Source organism: Neoarius graeffei, chromosome 24, assembly GCF_027579695.1.
Source record: "Neoarius graeffei isolate fNeoGra1 chromosome 24, fNeoGra1.pri, whole genome shotgun sequence".
NCBI lineage: Eukaryota > Metazoa > Chordata > Actinopteri > Siluriformes > Ariidae > Neoarius > Neoarius graeffei.
In genome coordinates this window covers 1,164,294-1,184,675 of record NC_083592.1, presented here as the reverse complement: position 1 = coordinate 1,184,675, position 20,382 = coordinate 1,164,294, and the positions used below count along the sequence as shown (strand labels likewise).

General features: G+C 43.3%; 1 protein-coding gene across 2 annotated transcripts in view; it reads right to left on the bottom strand.

Moving 5' to 3' along the window:
- osmr (oncostatin M receptor) overlaps window positions 1–11,805 on the bottom strand; it is a 23,389-nt gene extending 11,584 nt beyond the window's left edge. The window contains exons 1-9 of one of the 2 annotated variants that reach the window (XM_060907671.1): window positions 11,707–11,805; window positions 11,467–11,621; window positions 11,238–11,373; window positions 9,145–9,414; window positions 7,324–7,453; window positions 6,905–7,059; window positions 3,892–4,025; window positions 3,665–3,815; window positions 193–272 (exon numbers count right to left, since the gene is read on the bottom strand). In XM_060907671.1, coding sequence (XP_060763654.1) covers window positions 193–272; window positions 3,665–3,815; window positions 3,892–4,025; window positions 6,905–7,059; window positions 7,324–7,453; window positions 9,145–9,414; window positions 11,238–11,373; window positions 11,467–11,621; window positions 11,707–11,788 — 1,293 coding nt within the window. In that variant the 5' untranslated portion in view covers window positions 11,789–11,805. Of the gene's footprint in view, window positions 1–192; window positions 273–3,664; window positions 3,816–3,891; window positions 4,026–6,904; window positions 7,060–7,323; window positions 7,454–9,144; window positions 9,415–11,237; window positions 11,374–11,466; window positions 11,622–11,706 lie in introns of those variants that run through there. The other variant, XM_060907672.1, reaches the window with a different exon arrangement.
- Between the last annotated feature and the right edge of the window lie 8,577 nt (window positions 11,806–20,382).

Genomic DNA, 20,382 nt, shown 5'->3' with positions numbered 1-20,382 from the left:
GTCTGATTGAGACACTGAACACCTCCACAAAGCCACTGAGGAGATTTAGCATTTAGCTCACCATGCTAAACTGGAGGTTATATGATCACTGTGAGCTACGTTAGCCTTGTAGCTGCAGTGTAACAGTATAGAAGTGTTCTAATGTAGCGTGTTCTAATGTGAGTGTGACAGACAGGAGAACTTTGAGCATACAGTTCTCCACAGAACCCTGATCCTGCGCCTGTGGTGGTTCTCCTCCATCCTCCTCCAGACATCCAGCGTCACCAGCGGCTCTGAAAACCACCACAACAACACACACACACACACACACACACACACACACACACACACACACACACACACATTAATAACCATCGTTATCATCACTTTCACTGTGTGTGTGTGTGTGTGTGTGTGTGTGTGGTGTGTGCGCACACGCAGGGGCGGACTTACCATTAGGCAAACCAAGGCGGTTGCCAAGGGCCCCCAAAATTTGGGGGCCCCTAACAGTCAGCCCCGTCACGGTAAATACCAAACAATATATATGTAACCTTAATTTGTCTCTGATATTAAGTAGTCAACGATATAAATGGAAAAACACATCAAAATAGCATCAGAATATCGAATTCATGTGTATATCGTATTTGTCCCAACACACACACACACACACACACACACACACACACACACACACCCTGGTTGTTTTACATTGGACTAGTCCATGATCTGACGATGTAGACAGGTGCGCGATGGAAATTCAAACCAAACCAAAGCAGAGGGAACTGTAAACAAGATGAAGCGCAGTTATGAGAGCGGTTGCGCTAAATGAAAAAAAAAGGGCACAAAGCAAAAAGAATGCAGCTGCACTTCTGAAACTAACTAAAGTGGAGACAATGTCATATTAAGCGATGATCCGGCACTGTGGCCAGCAACGCTGTCAGACTCAGAGAGGTGTTCAATTGTCCAAAAAGGTTCAGTACAAATATGAGGAGTAGATTTTCCCAAAAACAAGTAGGACTTTCTTCCTCATATGATTATGATGAACAATGGACATTTAGAGATTAAGGACTTTTCAGTAATGTACTGGCTGCAACCTTTAAAAACTCATACCTCTCTCTCTCCCCCCCTCTCTCGCACACACACTCTCTCTCTTACACACACACACACACACACACACACACACACACACACACACACACACACACCCCATTATGGAATGGTGATGGAATACATGAACAATGGAATTTTGAAGATTAAGGACATTTCAATAATGTACTGGCTGCATCCTTTACAAACTCACAATCCCTCTGTATCTGTCTCTCAACCACTGGATTGCCTGTCACTAAATGTCTCTCTCTCTCTCTCTCTCTCTCTCTCTCTCACACACACACACACACACACACACACACACACACACACACACACACACACACAAACTCTCTCTCTCTCTCTCTCTCTCTCTCATACATTTATCTTGGCATCAGTCTTATCCCATTGAAATGTAGAGGCCTCGATAGAGTAATATCCGTTTGTGTTGTAGTTCTGATAACAGTAAGATCATTGTGTATCTGGTAATATGGATCCATTTGTGTTCTACTTCTGATAAGAATAAGATCATTTTATATCTAGTAATATGTACAGTGGTGCTTGAAAGTTTGTGAACCCTTTAGAATTTTCTATATTTCTGCATAAATATGACCTAAAACATCATCAGATTTTCACACAAGTCCTAAAAGTAGATAAAGAGAACCCAGTTAAACAAATGAGACAAAAATATTATACTTGGTCATTTATTTATTGAGGAAAATGATCCAATATTACATATCTGTGAGTGGCAAAAGTATGTGACCCTTTGCTTTCAGTATCTGGTGTGACCCCCTTGTGCAGCAATAACTGCAACTAAACGTTTGCGGTAACTGTTGATCAGTCCTGCACACTGGCTTGGAGGAATTTTAGCCCGTTCCTCCGTACAGAACAGCTTCAACTCTGGGATGTTGGTGGGTTTCCTCACATGAACTGCTCGCTTCAGGTCCTTCCACAACATTTCCATTGGATTAAGGTCAGGACTTTGACTTGGCCATTCCAAAACATTCACTTTATTCTTCTTTAACCATTCTTTGGTAGAACGACTTGTGTGCTTAGGGTCGTTGTCTTGCTGCATGACCCACCTTCTCTTGAGATTCAGTTCATGGACAGATGTCCTGACATTTTCCTTTAGAATTCGCTGGTATAATTCAGAATTCATTGTTCCATCAATGATGGCAAGCCATCCTGGCCCAGATGCAGCAAAACAGGCCCAAGCCATGATACTACCACCACCATGTTTCACAGATAGGATAAGGTTCTTATGCTGGAATGCAGTGTTTTCCTTCCTCCAAACATAACGCTTCTCATTTAAACCAAAATTTCCATTTTGGTCTCATCCATCCACAAAACATTTTTCCAATAGCCTTCTGGCTTGTCCACATGACCTTTAGCAAACTGCAGACGAGCAGCAATGTTCTTTTTGGAGAGCAGTGGCTTTCTCCTTGCAACCCTGCCATGCACACCATTGTTGTTCAGTGTTCTCCTGATGGTGGACTCATGAACATTAACATTAGCCAATGTGAGAGAGGCCTTCAGTTGCTTAGAGGTTACCCTGGGGTCCTTTGTGACCTCACTGACTATTACATGCCTTGCTCTTGGAGTGATCTGTGTTGGTCGACCACTCCTGGGGAGGGTAACAATGGTCTTGAATTTCCTCCATTTGTACACAATCTGTCTGACTGTGGATTGGTGGAGTCCAAACTCTTTAGAGATGGTTTTGTAACCTTTTCCAGCCTGATGAGCATCAACAACGCTTTGTCTGAGGTCCTCAGAAATCTCCTTTGTTCATGCCATGATACACTTCCACAAACATGTGTTGTGAAGATCAGACTTTGATAGATCCCTGTTCTTTAAATAAAACAGGGTGCCCACTCACCTGATTGTCATCCCATTGATTGAAAACACCTGACTCTAATTTCACCTTCAAATTAACTGCTAATCCTAGAGGTTCACATACTTTTGCCACTCACAGATATGTAATATTGGATCATTTTCCTCAATAAATAAATGACCAAGTATAATATTTTTGTCTCATTTGTTTAACTGGGTTCTCTTTATCTACTTTTAGGACTTGTGTGAAAATCTGATGATGTTTTAGGTCATATTTATGCAGAAATATAGAAAATTCTAAAGGGTTCACAAACTTTCAAGCACCACTGTATCTGTGGAGTAAAAATAATAATTGGATTTCAGATATCCTTGTTTTATTAAAATATGGAGATTGACTCTTAAAATTGTCTCTCTCTCTCTCTCTCTCTCTACTGTCTCTTCTTCTGTTGTTTGCCTTGTCGCTCTCTCTCTCTCTCTTTCTGGTTTGATCTGAGCAATAAACACTGTCAGAATTTTGGTAAATGCTGGAGTAATCTCAAACCTGTTTCACTGTGGAGCTTATTTGGGGCACATTATTAGTGGCAGTTTGCTATCTTTTTTTCTGAATTTACAGCAAGGAGATATGGCATGTGCCAAGTAGGGATGACCATTATTCTGTATGTGTTTTTCAAGACTGACTTTTGAGGGCCCCATGTCTGTATTTCGCCTAGGGCCCCAAAATGGCTAGAACCGCCCCTGTGTGCACGTGTAAATGTGTGTCTGCCCACACCTGTGCTGAAGGTGTATGTTGCGCTCCATGAGCTCCAGCTGTTGTGCTGCACTGCACAGCGCCCTCTGGTGGAGTAATGAGAGCTCGGCTGCAGCTGCTTCACACACACATTGAGATTCCTCACACATTCCACACCTACACACTGCAACTCCTGTAACACACACACACACAGATTCCACACACATGCCACACCTACACACTGCAGCTCCTGTAACACACACACTTACTGTGGTTGTGTTTATTGGCTCCACAGTGATCTGACATGTTAACTGCAGGCCTGTAAAATTCCCATCTAATGTCCAAAACACTTCAGCATCAAGTGCACCTGGAATCACAGCCATATCCTTGAGGACAGGAAACACTGTACAGAGAACACACACACACACACACACACACACAGATATATATATATATATATATATATATATATATATATATATATATATATATATATATATCACAGGCGATTGCTCTAAGACAACGAGGGAGGCTCAGCCTCCTCTAAAAATGACGAACATCGTGCAGGATGAATTGCACTAGGCTTATGTTATAGCCGACCTTATAACATTGCTATTTCAGATCCAGAATCATAGAAATATATGTGCTCAACCCAACTACAGTGCGAAATCATTCCGTTATAACTTTCCCCAGTTCGCCTAATGTGTGCGTGAGTTTTTCCCCCTCGTGACAGCGCGATGCAGCCCAGCCAGGATTGGGAGCTATGTGCTTGTCAATCTCAAAATGCAAGACGGTTATTGGACAAATACTACGAAAATGCCCGCCCACGGAGTCTCACGGACTCCCAGCCTCAATGGACTTCAACGGCATTTGGGAGCTCTGCGCTTGTCAGTCTCAAAATGCAAGACGGTTATTGGACAAATACTGCGAAAATGCCCGCCCACGGACTCCCAGCCTCACATGGGAGGGACATGGCAGTTTCCGCGAGGAGACTGGTGATTGGTGAAAGCGGCCAGATATTTTCTTTGATTGACAGCTCGTTTCAACTATAGACAAGCAGCGGTACAGTGTTGCCAGATTGGGGGGTTTCCCGCCCAATTGGGTGGTTTTAAGTGCATTTTGGCGGGTTTTGAACATATTTTGGGCTGGATAACGTCAGCAGTATCTGGCAACATCAGTTCAGTCCCATGCGGATTCGCAAGTGCTGTGGTGTATTGTAAGAGCTCAGCTTACATTTCGATTTCATTCATTACATACGGTTTCTACCAGCTTTTTTAGTTTGTATATATTTTCATTGTAAATAAAGTGTAAATATAGTGTTGTCAAGTTTGCTATCTTAGTTCCAGAAATGTCGTTTATTTGAGTGACTGAACTTGAACTTGAGGGGGCTAGTCAGCTAGCAAGAAAGCTGCGCACGGATGCCAAGCATTGCTGATTTAATTTTGGCGAAGCCATTTGCCAGTCTTCCTTTCGAGGAAAAAATTAAAATTAAAGAGCAGGGTAGACCAACGCCTCAAACTGACTTGGTGAAAAAGGTAGGGAATAATACTCGTTCCTTTCAGCTCTCCTGGTACGAGAAAGTGAATTGGCTAACAGCAAGTGACCCACATCAACAACAGTAAATAGGCTACTTTAGTAATATGTCATGGATGGACCAAAAATATAGAATCTATTTAAAATGTTTATCCTGAGTATATTATATTGGAATATATATTTTTCTGGATATGAATTAAACACCGCTACAATTTGGAAAACATTTTTAAACAAAAACACAGCCGAGGTCAATTTTTAAACAACATGCCACAATTTTAAAATATAAAATGTTGAAATATACCCCTCCCCCCCCAACACCACCATCATGTATATTGGACAGTAGGCTAATGGGCCAAAAGAACCTGTTATTTCACAGTTTGTGACGCTGCCAACAATCAGCCAGATCAGAGGCAAGAGTATGGGCAACATTGATGTGTTTTTTCTTTTAAAATCTGGAAATATTGTAGCCGACCAGCCTCCCCTGTTTGAAAGACTACCAGCCGCCACTGATTTTTATATATATATATATATATATATATATATATATATATATATATATATATATATATTACACATTTCTTTAAGTGAACACAAATTCTGACAAGAACTCGTCATCAGCAGCAGCACCAGTGTGTGTGTGTGAGTGAGACAGTGTTGTAGTCGAGTCACTAAACCTTGAGTCCGAGTCCAGTCTTGAGTCCCCAGTGTTCAAGTCCAAGTCAAGTCCAAATCATTAAAAAAAAATTTCAAGTCGAGTCCACTACTGGAGTGTGAAGTATTCTGTCAGAGATGGTTGGGAGATGGATGGAGGTGCAGAAGATCTGTTTATTAATACAAGTGAAGACAAACAATTCAGAACAGCAGGCAAAATCATAAAACGGTGAAACAGGTGATAGGTCAAGCGACACACAAACAGGCTATCATAGAAACATATCTGTGAAGATACTCCGTCATCCAGGTACATAGTAATCTGTGGTTGGTAGAAGAGACCAACTGGACTTGCTTGAAGATTCTTGAAGACGTTTCGCCTCTCATCTGAAAGGCTTCCTCAGTTCTGTCTGACTAATAGGGAGTATCAATTCTATGATTCTATGATGATCCATGAGAGGATAAATAGCTGATACTCCCTATTAGTCAGACAGAACTGAGGATGCCTTTCAGATGAGAGGCGAAACGTCTTCAAGAATCTTCAAGCAAGTCCAGTTGCTCTCTTCTACCAACCACAGGCTATCGTAGACTCGGCAGGATCAAAGACGAGAAACAGGAAATCAGGGATCAGGAAACCAAAGAAGGAAATAAGCTTCAGTAATGTATCAGCAACGCAACTCAATACTTCACAAAGTAAGTGTGTTTTCACAGTTTTTATATCGGTGTGCTGATTGCACCTTAATCCTGTGCAGGTGCGAGTCGTTTACGGCGCGTGCGAGAGTCCGCTTGGCGCGTGCGCTGTCCAGAGCGCCCGAGAGTCTGATGCACATGGCAAGGCGCACAGGTGTGACACTCTTACACACAATTAGTACAAAATTAATGTAGATATTAATATCTTACACCAAATTATTGTTACAAAAAATTAAGAAAAAAATCTGAGTCCTCGTCTCCAGTTTACGAGTCCGAATGCAGTTAATGTCCGAGTCCGAGTCATCAGTGCTCAAGTCCAAGTCGAGTCACGAGTCCTTAAAATTAGTGCATGAGTCGGACTTGAGTACTACAAGCCTGGTGTGTGTGTGTGTGTGTGTTTATTGTTCTCACCTCTGTGTGTGATGTTGAAAGCGTAGCTCTCTCTCTCCTCCCCCAAGCTGTTGTTCACCACCACAGAGATGTTGTAGAAGATCAGATCTGGAAGAACAGGGAACTCACAGGAGGAAGGTCGGTTACCACATGGGAATATCACTCCATCCAGGTTCCTGTAGGAGCAAACCAGAGGAGAGAGAAAGGGAAGGGAATGATACACAAGAAAGATATTCAGAAAAATGAGAGAGAGAGAGAGAGAGAGAGAGAGAGAGAGAGAGAGAGAGAGAGAGAGAGAGAGAAAGGATAATAAGAGAAATAAGTAAAAAGCTGTTCTAGAGTCAGTTCCTGATCTTAATGAGGAAGAGTGTCCAGTTCTGCAGTCCAATGCAGGTTCAGGATGTATTGTGCTGTTGAGTCTGGGGTTAAATCAGACTTACAGGATGTGGAGTGTGTATCGGCGTCTCCGAACACTGCTCAGGTTGGGTTCTCTGCCCGGCGTCCACGAACACACAATGTTCTTCAGGTTCCTTGTCTCACAGCTCAGGTTCTTCAGCTTCTCAGGAGGAACTAGAGAAACACATTAGATTAGATTAGATTAGATTAGATTAGATTAGATTAGATTAGATTAGATTAGATTAGATTAGATTAGATTAGATTAGATTAGATTAGATTAGATTAGATTAGATTAGATTAGATTAGATTAGATAACTTTATTGATCCCTTTGGGAGGGTTCCCTCAAGGAAATTAAAATTCCAGCAGCAGCATCACAGGATAAAGAGAGAATAGAAAATAGAGAAAACTTCTAGATAAATTAAGTATCTCACTTTACGTCCTTTATTAAAACCCCAGTCTGAGAAGAGGACGTGTGTTGAACAATACCCTGATCCCTGTGGAACGTGCTGAAGTTCAGGAACTCGGGGAAACTCTTAATATTTTCAACTGCTAATAAAGTTTTTGTGTAATTTTTGTGTAATTTTGTGTAAATGTAAAATCACACTTTAAAAATTCAGCATCTTTGTTAAGCACTGGGAGATATCCATCAATTCAAAATAACGAAAGGGAAAAATCGAAGACAGCTGTTTATTTCACTGTAGTGGGCACTTTACTGCCTCGCCTCTATTTAAAGAAACACTGTGTCGTGACCCACAGTAGATCAGACACTAACGCTGATCTGGAATCTACTCAGCAATCACTGATACACATCCGGATCATTCCGGATCATTCCGGATCATTCGCTCATTAGTCCCAAAATAATCTGAAATCATGGAGGACAAGAAACGTTTCTGTCATAATTATCTTTTAAAGCCAAAACATTTTTGAATCTTTCATTTATGTATTATTTCATTTTAACTTCAAAACAAGAAAAAAACTAATGATGTCAAAGTGCACAGACCTTTCAGAGTTAAAAAACAAACAGTTGTCAGCCAATCAGATTCAGCACAATTAAGATGAGAAAGCTAAAGTTCATGAACAGTCTCTGCTGTTGGGACGACAGAAGCCGCTAAAAGTGTTGAATGATTTTCCACTGTTTTATTGTCATTGATTTCGAAATGTAAAAACATTTAAAATGTGTAGCAGCTTGTAAAGGATAAAAGTTTATATTATGTAAATGTTAAAATGTTCAAAAGGTTGAAGAATGTTTAAAGGTTGTAGCATTAAGATGCTAAAGTGCTGCTATGCTAGCCCAGTAAGTTGCTATGAACAGTTAAGTATGTAAAAGTTAAAAGGCTAACAGTTACAGTACGTTAAAGCATTACAATGCTTAAAAAAGTTGTTCGCGTATTCAGGTTGGTTCTTAGGTGTTCCGAGGTGGTTACTACCATATTAGGCCTACAGTTGGTTTGCTAGGGTGCTGCTAGGTCGTTGCTATGCTATCCCAGGTGGTTGCTATGGTGTTTCTAAGAGGTTTCAGTATGATTCCAGTTGCTAGCAAGGTTGTAGCTAGTCAGTTGCTAAGGAAACTCAGGTGGCCAGTAGGTTGCTATGGTGTTGTTTGGTTGCTATTACAGGTCAGCTGGTTGCTATGGCTTCAGGAGGTGGAGCAATGCAATTTTAAGTGTCTTGAGTATTGTTGAATGAAGAAAGGCACAAATCCTGTGAATGAACACTGGAGCCTTGCTGTGTGGCAATGAAAGAATAGCACAGCATTTTCAATTGTTATTGTTAACATCATGGTGCTCTCTCTATAGTAACATGAGTTAAAACATGGAACGTGTTGACAGATTAAAATCATCACACTGTTTCCTGGTGAACTTACAGGTGATGTAGTTTAACACCGATCGCTCGTTTCCTGAGTTGTCCTGACATGTGAGCTTCACGCCAAACTTCGTGGTGTTGAGTCCGAGCACTCTGATGGCTCTGACACGGTGGCTGATGTTGATTAGCGGGTACAGCGTGTTGGAAAAGTGGAGGGCCATAACTTGAGCTCCATCAGGAGGGATACAGCAGAAGAAGACAGACGATCCTTCCTGTAAAACCTCCTCTGTTGGGAATAACCTCAGTCTGTTGGAGCTAACATTCCATTGACCTGAAAAACACAAAGCACAGAGAAGAACTGAAAATGAGACCTGCACCAGCCTCGAGTGCACAGGTTCTCCCACTGTTTACAGCCAGGGAACCTTCCACAGACCCCGTTATGATCACAGCACACATTTCATTTCACAAACAAATGAACAAATATGTAGCATCATTGTTATTTATTCACACCAATACAGCTGTTTATTCCTGAAACTCTCCAATCATCTGAAACGCTGCGTGTCATATTAGCATCACTAACTGGCTCTAATTACAAAAACTGCAGTTAGAATAAACTGAAATTGTTTTTCGGTTTTTGAGTTTTAAATGAAGTTCTTTCTTTTCAGTTGATCAGTCAGTTACATTTACACTGAAAATTATAAATTAAATTAAAAATAACCATAAAACATTGATACTAGCTGATAATAATCTCCACCATTGTCATATGACTTTAATAAACCAAGCCAGTCAGGGACATCCTGGACCTATATCACGGACCCCTGGGATTCCCCGGATCCCAACATCAGAACCCTGGCTCTATTTGTCACATCCACATACTTTGTGCTCCAAGCCTGCAGTGTGCGCCGCAAAGACTAATTACTCTGCACCTGTTCCTGATCAAAGGGCAATCACAGCGCGATCTTATAAGGACTCTGTAAGCACACAGACTTTGTGAAGTATACACGTTGTACCCAGCGTAACACCTTACCAAGGCTTATATTTATGCTTCTCTGGTTATCGACTCTGCTTTCTGTTTTCCTCGATCCTGATTTGCACGTCATATGACCCTGACCCATTCAACAACTCTGCTGTCATCTGATGTTTTGATCTGTTTGCCTGTCTGTAAATAATCTCTTCCCGCAATTACATCCATTCAACTGCCTCCTTTATATGACACTAGTGGGTGGTCTTATTTTGTGAATGGATTTTTTGGAAATAATGAACAACATCATGATACTGGAGTCTTTTTTAGAATTTGGTCACTTGTTTTTAACTTTTTTATATTGAATAATAAAACACATGACCTGACGGTTCTGGAAAAATATCAGTTCTTTACTTTTATAGAAATCTCTGTTCTATAACTACACCTCGAAACCTACACACATCCAGTGGAAAACCTCACTAACACCAACCTGCATCAGACTGACAGGTTTTTCCATGTGGGGTAAAAGGTAAAGGTCGTGGTGTAAACTGCACATGATTTACTTTCACAGAACATAGAACTTTAACCAGGAAAAAGGAACATTTTTCATGTGATGAATGTATTTATCTATCTCTCATCTGTCTGTTCATGATAACCAAGTGCAACACCAGATGAGTTGCAGATCATAGTGAGGTTACACAAGCGCTGTTACACAACCAACACTGCCATGTCACCTCAGATATCACAGGTTACACACACACACACACACACACAGGAAGTGTTCACAAACCACCACCCTGCAGATCAGCCTTCCTGTCCAGTTCATGTCAGACATCAGCTCCAACTGAAATCCTGAAAGTGAAAACTCACTTCAGAGAACTTCAGATAAAGCTGCAAATAACCAGGAACATGCTTTTTTTTTTAAAGCACATTATTGCTGCACCTTTATAATTGCACTAACATAATTTCCATTTTATTTGCAAATTAAAAACAAGCTGTAAGCAGGGTAATGTACTGAAATATGACAGTGTGTTCTCTGAAGTCACTGAGGTTCTGTGAGGTGTTTTTTGGTTTCAGGGTTTCAGCTGGAGTTGAATGTTTGAGGCAGAATGTTTGAGATCTTATCCCAATCTTGGAGCCGAACTATAATGAAGCTCAATCTCCAGTGCTGGATGTGTTCAGGAATTTTTTACCGTAATGAGTCATCCAGTCAGTCCATGAGCCGGGAACGCGTCTAATCCGTACGGAGTGATCAGCACACTGGAGTGGCAGCGCTGAGGTCCAAACCCACGACACATACTGAACTCCAGCCTTCTTGCTCACATTACTCTGTTAATACATCATCATCATCATCATTTGTGTGTGTGTGTTTGTGTGTGTGTATGCGCGTGTGTGCAGTAAAAGGACAGCTGTCTCACTCACCTGAGCAACAATATTAAAATCTTCACTTTGCCCAATTTGGACCTGGTAGGTTTGCGCTGAGCTTGTGGTACTTTCGTGCTCGGCCCATCGCACCTCTAAACTCCACGAGCTCTTCACACACACTTCAACACTGAGCGGTGCAGGTTTGCTGCTTCCTGTCAGGGAACAAAGAGTTATTTTTTATAATTAACTGCAAATAATTCTTGACAGTCTAGTAATGCTGTAATGTTCCATTCTGACCTGACACCGTATCCAGTGTGTTTGTGGTTTCTGCAGAGACAAGGAAGAGAAAATTCACTGACCACAGACCAAACACCTTCATCTCCCACACACACACACACACACGTCTCCTATCATCTTACTGAACTGTAACCTTATTTATTTCAACATGTTCTACAGCACTGATGTGATGATGTCATGTCACTGATGTAAGAGATAACTCCACCCACTGTGGTCAGTTTTCAGATTTGGTAAAATGTAAAATAATTCCATTATTATTATTATTATTATTATTGTTGTTGTTGTTGTTGTTGTTTTCTTCAAAGTATTTATTTCTGTATTTATTTCCTCAGTTACTCATGAATATTCACAGTCCTGTGTAAAAGACTCAAACATGCTTTCTTTTAGTAAAGTTTATCTTAAATACTTGTTTAATTTCTTCTGTATTGACCACAACACTGGCAGAAAAACTGGGGTAACAAAAGAAATAAACTTTGAGTAAACATTTTGTATGATAGTTTGTCTCACTATCACTGCAGTCATCGATTTTATAATCATCGTTTCAGATTGTGTGTGTAAAGCATCTTATTTTGTCACACTTGTGCCCATACTTATTATCTCATCTCATTATCTGTAGCCGCTTTATCCTGTTCTACAGGGTCGCAGGCGAGCTGGATCCTATCCCAGCTGACTACGGGCGAAAGGCGGGGTTCACCCTGGACAAGTCGCCAGGTCATCACAGGGCTGACACAGCCCAGTGTTGCCCTGCCATGATTTAGTCCCTACAGCAGGGGTCACCAAACTTTTTTCTCTGGGGGCCACATTGTCATTCCTGACTGTGATGGGGGGCCGGGGTCGGGTCAGCTATATCACATAGAATTGTATGACCCAGACAAATATGACCACCAGCAGGCCTCATTGTGTAGTAGAGATTACTAGCCTGGCACGGCCATCCCACACTACTATATCCCCACTACTATATCAACACTACTATACCCACACTACTATATCCCCACACTACTATATCCCCACACTACTATATCCCCACACTACTATATCAACACTACTATATCAACACTACTATATCCCCCACTACTATATCAACACTTGATTCCTGGCACATATTTGTTTATCTTTACTAGTGGTTTGCAAAAGTAGTAATTGAGTCTTCACACTTTGTTTTAATTTGAAATACCACAGATATTCCATTTATTTGTTTTCTAATAAAAATAACATCAAAGCTGTCAAGGTAAGAAACATTTGCCTATTTGAGGTGATTGACACTGGCAAAGATGAGTGGAAAATTATAAATTGTAGGTAGGCCTGTTGATATTATTAATAATATAAATAATAATTGTATGCAGCACTTAATAAAGGTCAAATAAATAGGCCTATAAAATAAATAAATTTTAAAAAACAGTGAAATTATAATAATATGAGCAATAGATCACAGCAGTTGTGCTGTGTCCTGCACATCATTGCTCTCATCCATGGCCAAAGCAAAAAACTCGAATTCTGACGCTTTCTCATTCAGCTGGTCAGACACGTTGTCCCCCAAATCTTCGGTTCGCCTGGTCATAGCAGGTGCGGAGAGACTCACCGCGTTGAGCGCATCCTTCTTGTCGGGACACACCTCCTCGGCCACAGCAAGCATGCATACTTTAACAAAGTCCCCATCAGTAAACGGCTTTCCATGGGTAGCTAGTAGGTGAGCTACCTTATAGCTAGCTCGGACAGCAGCCTGGTTGATCTGGGTTTGGCAAAGGAATCCATTCTGTTGTGCAGCCAGTCCGCATTTCATCCTCCGAATCCTGTCTTCTCTTGTTTGCCCTCGCAAACTAACATACTCTTTGTGGCAGGTTTCGTAGTGACGACGCAGATTATATTCTTTGAAAACCGGCACACTTTCTTTACATACAAGACAAACTGCACGGTCCTTACACTCATAGTTCGAATTACGTGGGAGCCAATGGGAGCTGAGCTCCCATTCCCTCAGGCTCCCATGAAAGAAGCAAACTTAATTTTCTGTGGAAGTCTCTCAAATACGTCATATATCACCATAATAAGCTTGAATAGCCTATATCACCATATAAATATAAATAAAACTCATTTCATTTCCGATCACCATGCAGCCATAACTTTGTATTGAACGTGTTATTAAACCGCAACATGTACGGCTGTACTTCACCACCACACCACTATGCGCGCAAACTGAAATTTGCAGCCTGCGAAATCGAATGTGAAGTTAAGTCCGAAGAAGACTTGTCCTCTATCTCACAACGATCTTCCTTTGTTTAACAATATATATAATTTTATATATATATATATATATATATATATATATATATATATATATATATAAAATTTGTTTAACTAATATATATATATATATATATATATATATATATATATATATATATATATATATATATATATATATATGCGCAACACTGTGTGTGTGTGTGTGCGTGCGTGCATGCGCGCGCCTGTGTGTGAAAGCTGTGCACTGCAGTGCGCAAAAGTGCGCTGGTCCAGGAGAGCGAGTATGCATTGCTTTTTTTTTTTTAAATAGAGACCCCCATAGGGTCAAATTTATAATTCGAACCCTGCTTACACTGAACGAAAAAAATAATCGGTGGTCCACTGTTCTTTAAAAACTCTGCACTCTCTGTCAGCTTTTCGCTGACCGCTCGCCATTTTGCTGTCCTGAACACTGACAGTTCTCTGCGCATGCGCTGCCTGTCACTGCTTGATTGCGAGCATATGACGAAAATTCGGAAAATATGAATAGTTCATTTTATAACTAAATATCAATTTAATTGATAAAATCAACAAAATACAAGATGCAGACATGTTATTATTTGCCAAAAAGCAATTTAAAAAAATAGGCCATGACCACTTTTGGGGATTGCCTCATAGGGCCGGTTCAAGTGATGGGGGGCAGAGGGGCTGGGGGGCCGGTCAAAGGGGGGTGGCGGGCCGGATCTGGCCCGCGGGCCGTAGTTTGGTGACCCCTGCCCTACAGTGATTTTGTGTCCAGGCTCAGAAGGGCGGGGCTTCATCTGGAATCTGATGCTGCTGTAGAATAGAAAGCTCTTATCTCTGCTGTAACTGTCTCTAAACAGATGGACCTTATTAATCCATTTAATACTCACTGCTAAGCAGGGGTGAAAGTAAGCCGGTCCTGGCCAGTCCGGCGTACCACTAAAAGATTTGGCCATACCGGAAAGAAAAATATACTGTCTCTGAAAAAAAAAAAAAGCACTTTCAGCATAACAACACACCTGCTAACGTCAATTTACCAAAAGCAACACATTTTCCTCAATATACATTGCATATAACTCATTCTGACCTGTCTCTGAATTATCTCATCTCGTCTTCCTCCACTTTATCCGGGGCCGGGTCGTGGAGGCAGCAGTCTGAGCATGGAAGCCCAAACTTCCCTTTCCCCAGACACCTCGGCCAGCTCCTCGGGAAGAACACTGAGGCGTTCCCAGGCCAGCCGAGAGACATAGTCCCTCCAGCGTGTCCTGGGTCTTCCCTGGGGCCTCCTCCTGGGGGGACATGCCTGGAACACCTCCCCAGGGAGGCATCCAGGAGGCATCCGAAAGAGATGCCCGAGCCACCTCAGCTGATTCCTCTCGATGTGGAAGAGCAGTGGCTCTACTCCAAGCTCCTCCCAAGTGACTGTGCTTCTCACCCTATCTCTAAGGGAGCGCCCAGCCACCCTGCGAAGGAAACTCATTTCGGCTGCTTGTATCCGCGATCTTGTTCTTTCGGTCATTACCCAAAGCTCATGACCATAGGTGAGAGTCGGAACGTAGATCGACCGGTAAATTGAGAGCTTCGCCTTTTGGCTCAGCTCCTTCTTCACCACGACGGACCGGTAAAGTGACTGCATCACTGCGGAGGCTGCACCGATCCACCTGTCAATCTCACGCTCTATCCTTCCCTCACTCGTGAACAAGATCCCGAGATACTTAAACTCCTCCACTTGAGGCAGGACTTCTCCACCAACCTGGAGAGAGCAAGCCACCCTTTTCCGGTCAAGAACCATGGCCTCAGACTCGGAGGTGCTGATTCTCATCCCAGCCACTTCACACTCGACTGCAAACCACCCCAGTGCATGCTGAAGGTCCTGGTTTGAAGAAGCCAACAGGACAACATCATCCGCAAAAAGCAGAGATGAAATCCTGTGGTTCCCAAACAGGATTCCTTCCGGCCCCTGGCTGCACCTAGAAATTCTGTCCATAAAAATTATAAACAGAACCGGCGACAAAGGGCAGCCCTGCCGGAGTCCAACATGCACTGGGAACAGGTCTGACTTACTGCCGGCAATGCGAACCAGACACCTGTTACGTTTGTACAGGGACCGGACAGCTCTTAGCAAAGAGCCCCGAACCCCATACTCCTGAAGCACCCCCCACAGAATACCATGAGGGACACAGTCGAATGCCTTCTCCAGATCCACAAAGCACATGTGGACTGGTTGGGCAAACTCCCATGAACCCTCGAGCACCCTATGAAGGGTATAGAGGTGGTGTTCCATGACCAGGATGAAAACCGCATTGTTCCTTCTGGATCCGAGGTTCGACTATTGGCCGAATTCTCCTCTCCAGTACCCTGGAGTAAACCTTCCCCGGGAGGCTGAGAAGTGTGATTCCCCTATAATTGGAGCACACTCTCCGGTCCCCTTTCTTAAAAAGAGGGACCACCACCCCAGTCTGCCACTCCAGAGGCACTGTCCCCGACCGCCACGTGATGCTGCAGAGGTGTGTCAGCCAAGACAGCCCCACAACATCCAGAGACTTGAGATACTCAGGGCGGATCTCATCCACCCCCAGTGCCTTGCCACCGAGGAGCTTGAAAACCACCTCAGTGACTTCGGCTTGGGTAACGGATGAGTCCACCTCTGAGTCATCAACCTCCGCTTCCTCAATGGAAGACGTGAAGGTGGGATTGAGGAGATCCTCGAGGTATTCCTTCCACCGCCCGACAATGTCCCCAGTCGAGGTCAACAGCTCCCCACCCGCACTGTAAACGGTGTTGGCAGAGTACTGCTTCCCCCTCCTGAGGCGCCGGATGGTTTGCCAGAATTTCTTCGAGGCCGACCGATAGTCCTCCTCCATGGCCTCACCGAACTCCTCCCAGTTCCGAGTTTTTGCCTCCGCAACTGCCTGAGCTGTGGCACACCTGGCCTGCTGATACCTGTCAGCTGCCTCCGGAGTCCCAGAGGCCAACATGGCCTGATAGGACTCCTTCTTCAGCTTGACGGCGTCCCTTACTTCCAGTGTCCACCACCGGGTTTGGGGATTCCCGCCACGACAGGCACCGGAGACCTTGCGGCCACAGCTCTGAACAGCTGCGTCTACAATGGAGGTAGAGAACATGGTCCACTCAGACTCAATGTCCCCCGCCTCCCTCAGAAGCTGGGAAAAGCTCTCCCAGAGGTGGGAGTTAAAGACCTCCCCGACAGAGTGCTCAGCCAGACGTTCCCAGCAGACCCTCACCATAAGTTTGGGCCTGCCAGGTCTGTCCGGCTTCCTCCTCTGCCAGTGGATCCAACTCACCACCAGGTGGTGATCAGTTGACAGCTCAGCCCCTCTCTTCACCCGAGTGTCCAAGACATAGGGCCGGAGATCAGATGAAATGACAACAAAGTCGATCATTGACCTCCGACCTAAGGTGTCCTGGTTCCACGTGCACTTATGGACACCCCTATGCTTGAACATGGTGTTCATTATGGACAAACCGTGACTAGCACAGAAGTCCAATAACAAAACACCACTCAGGTTCAGATTGGGGAGGCGGTTCCTCCCAATCACGCCCCTCCAGGTGTCACTGTCGTCGCCCACGTGAGCATTGAAGTCCCCCAGTAGAACAATGGAGTCCCCAGTCTGAGCACCTCTCAGTACCTCTCCCAGGGACTCCAAGAAGGCCGGATACTCTATACTGCTATTCGGCCCATAGGCACAAACAACAGCAAGAGCCCTCTCCCCGACCCGAAGGCACAGAGAGGTGACCCTCTCATTCACTGGGGTAAACTCCAACACATGGCGACTGAGCTGGGGAGCTATAAGCAAGCCCACACCAGCCCGCCACCGCTCACCATGGGCAACTCCAGAGAAGTGGAGAGTCCAGCCCCTCTCGAGGAGCTGGGTTCCGGAGCCCAAGCTGTGCGTGGAGGTGAGCCCGACTATCTCTAGCCGGTACCTCTCAACCCCCCGCACAAGCTCAGGTTCTTTCCCCCCCCAGCGAAGTGACATTCCATGTCCCAACAGCCATTGTGTTCAGGGATCAGGTCGTCGAGGTCCCTGCCTTCGACTGCCACCTAATCCACACTGCACCAGCCCCCTACGGCTACCTCTGTGGGTGGTGAACCCACAGGAGGTCGGGCCCACGTTACTGCTTCGGGCTGAGCCCGGCTGGGCCCCGTGGGCAAAGGCCTGGCCACCAAGCGTTCGCATACGAGCCCAACCCCGGGCCTGGCTCCAGAGTGGGGCCCCGGCTGCGCCATACCGGGCAATGTCACGGTCCTTGATTTATTTTTATCCATAAGGGTTTTGGTGAACTGCTCTTGGTCTGGCCTGTCACCTAGGACCTGTCTGCCTTGGGAGACCCTAACAGGGGCGTAATGCCCCCGACAACATAGCTCCTAGGATCATTCAAGCACACAAACCCCTCCACCACAATAAGGTGGTAGTTCTAGGAGGGGTCTCTGAATTATGTCTGAAGTGAATTCCTTCCGTGTTTCACTTGACAGATAGCGTGCGAGATAGTGCACGGCGCCCACTGCTTAACCATCTTGCGCCAACGTGCGCAGCTGGTATCCAAAGTGTTTTAGTAGACAGAATGTCCAAAATGAAAAGTTAGTTTTCAACTGTTCAGCTAAAAAAAATGTTATTAAAACGATTGTGTTGTTGAAATGATGTGTTTGCAATTTATTTATAATCAAAAACTGATACAGGTGGATGAAAGAGTGATAGTGTGATAAAAAAATACTATACTAGGACTACTGAGTGATAAGACGTCCTAGTGAATGCTTGAGAAGTAGACAATAATAAATAATTAGGTGTATTTTTCGGCGCGCGCGCACTATGACTCAAAATAATAGTAACGGCAAGAAATAAAAGTTACTTTCACCCCTGCTGTTAAGTGAAATAATCTCTCAGTAATCTCGCAGTGCCTCACTGTAGGGGTTCGACTGCCATTTTCTTGCCTGTAGGTTTTTGTCTCTGTTTATTAATATGGAGATTAGGTAAGTACATTTTTCTTTTGTTTATTTATTTTCTAAAGATAATTTCATTCCCACAAAAGAGTGGTTTTTGTTTCTTATCTTGTCCGTGGCCCTGAGTCTATATTGTACACGACTCTGAACTAGCTGCTGCAAAGTTGTTTAAAGCGATAACGTGTGACTGCAGGGATTTGAAGACCCCTCCTATAGGAAGATGTCACTGCAAACTGCTCACAGAAGAATGTTCTATAATGGAAATGGTAGTTAAGAAAGAAAGGAAAGTGGGGAAACAAGATATTCTGTCAGTTTGTAAAGGGAAATGAGCACCAAGTAAGACTGAAAAGAAGTTAAAATTAAGAGTGATCACGATGTGTTTCATTCACACATACCGTATGTGTGAATATATTTGGTGATAAAATGTAGAGAGATGATATTACACCACTCTTTCACTTGATATAGGTAATGTAACTTCAAATCACAAGTCTAATTAATGATAATGAATTACAGGGAAAATACAATAATGACTGTTAAATGTTTTGTGCTTTAGGGGCGTCGTAGCTCAGGTGGATAAGGCACCATACCATAAATCTGGGGACCCAGGTTTGATTCTGACCTGAGGTCATTTCCCAATCCCTCTCTCTCCCACTCATTTCCTATCTCTACACTATCCTATCCAATGAAAAAAAGCCCAAAAGAATGTCTTTAAAAAAAAAAAAAACTTTATGATGTCTGATATGAAGAACCTTTTTTTTAGGGCCCGAGCACCGTTCGGTGCAAAGACCCTATTGTTTTTCAAAGGATTCTTCTTCTTCTTTTACTGTCGCACTAGGCTTTTTTTGAGGCATTTCCCATGCATGAAAACTCATTAAATTTGATACATACAGTGGTGCCTGAAAGTTTGTGAACCCTTTAAAATTTTCTATATTTCTGCATAAATATGACCTAAAACATCATCAGATTTTCACACAAGTCCTAAAAGTAGATAAAGAGAACCCAGTTAAACAAACAAGACAAAAATATTATATTTGGTCATTTATTTATTGAGGAAAATGATCCAATATTACATATCTGTGAGTGGCAAAAGTATGTGAACCTTTGCTTTCAGTATCTGGTGTGACCCCCTTGTGCAGCAATAACTGCAACTAAACGTTTGCGGTAACTGTTGATCAGTCCTGCACACCGGCTTGGAGGAATTTTAGCCCGTTCCTCCGTACAGAACAGCTTCAACTCTGGGATGTTGGTGGGTTTCCTCACATGAACTGCTCGCTTCAGGTCCTTCCACAACATTTCCATTGGATTAAGGTCAGGACTTTGACTTGGCCATTCCAAAACATTCACTTTATTCTTCTTTAACCATTCTTTGGTAGAACGACTTGTGTGCTTAGGGTTGTTGTCTTGCTGCATGACCCACCTTCTGTTGAGATTCAGTTCATGGACAGATGTCCTGACATTTTCCTTTAGAA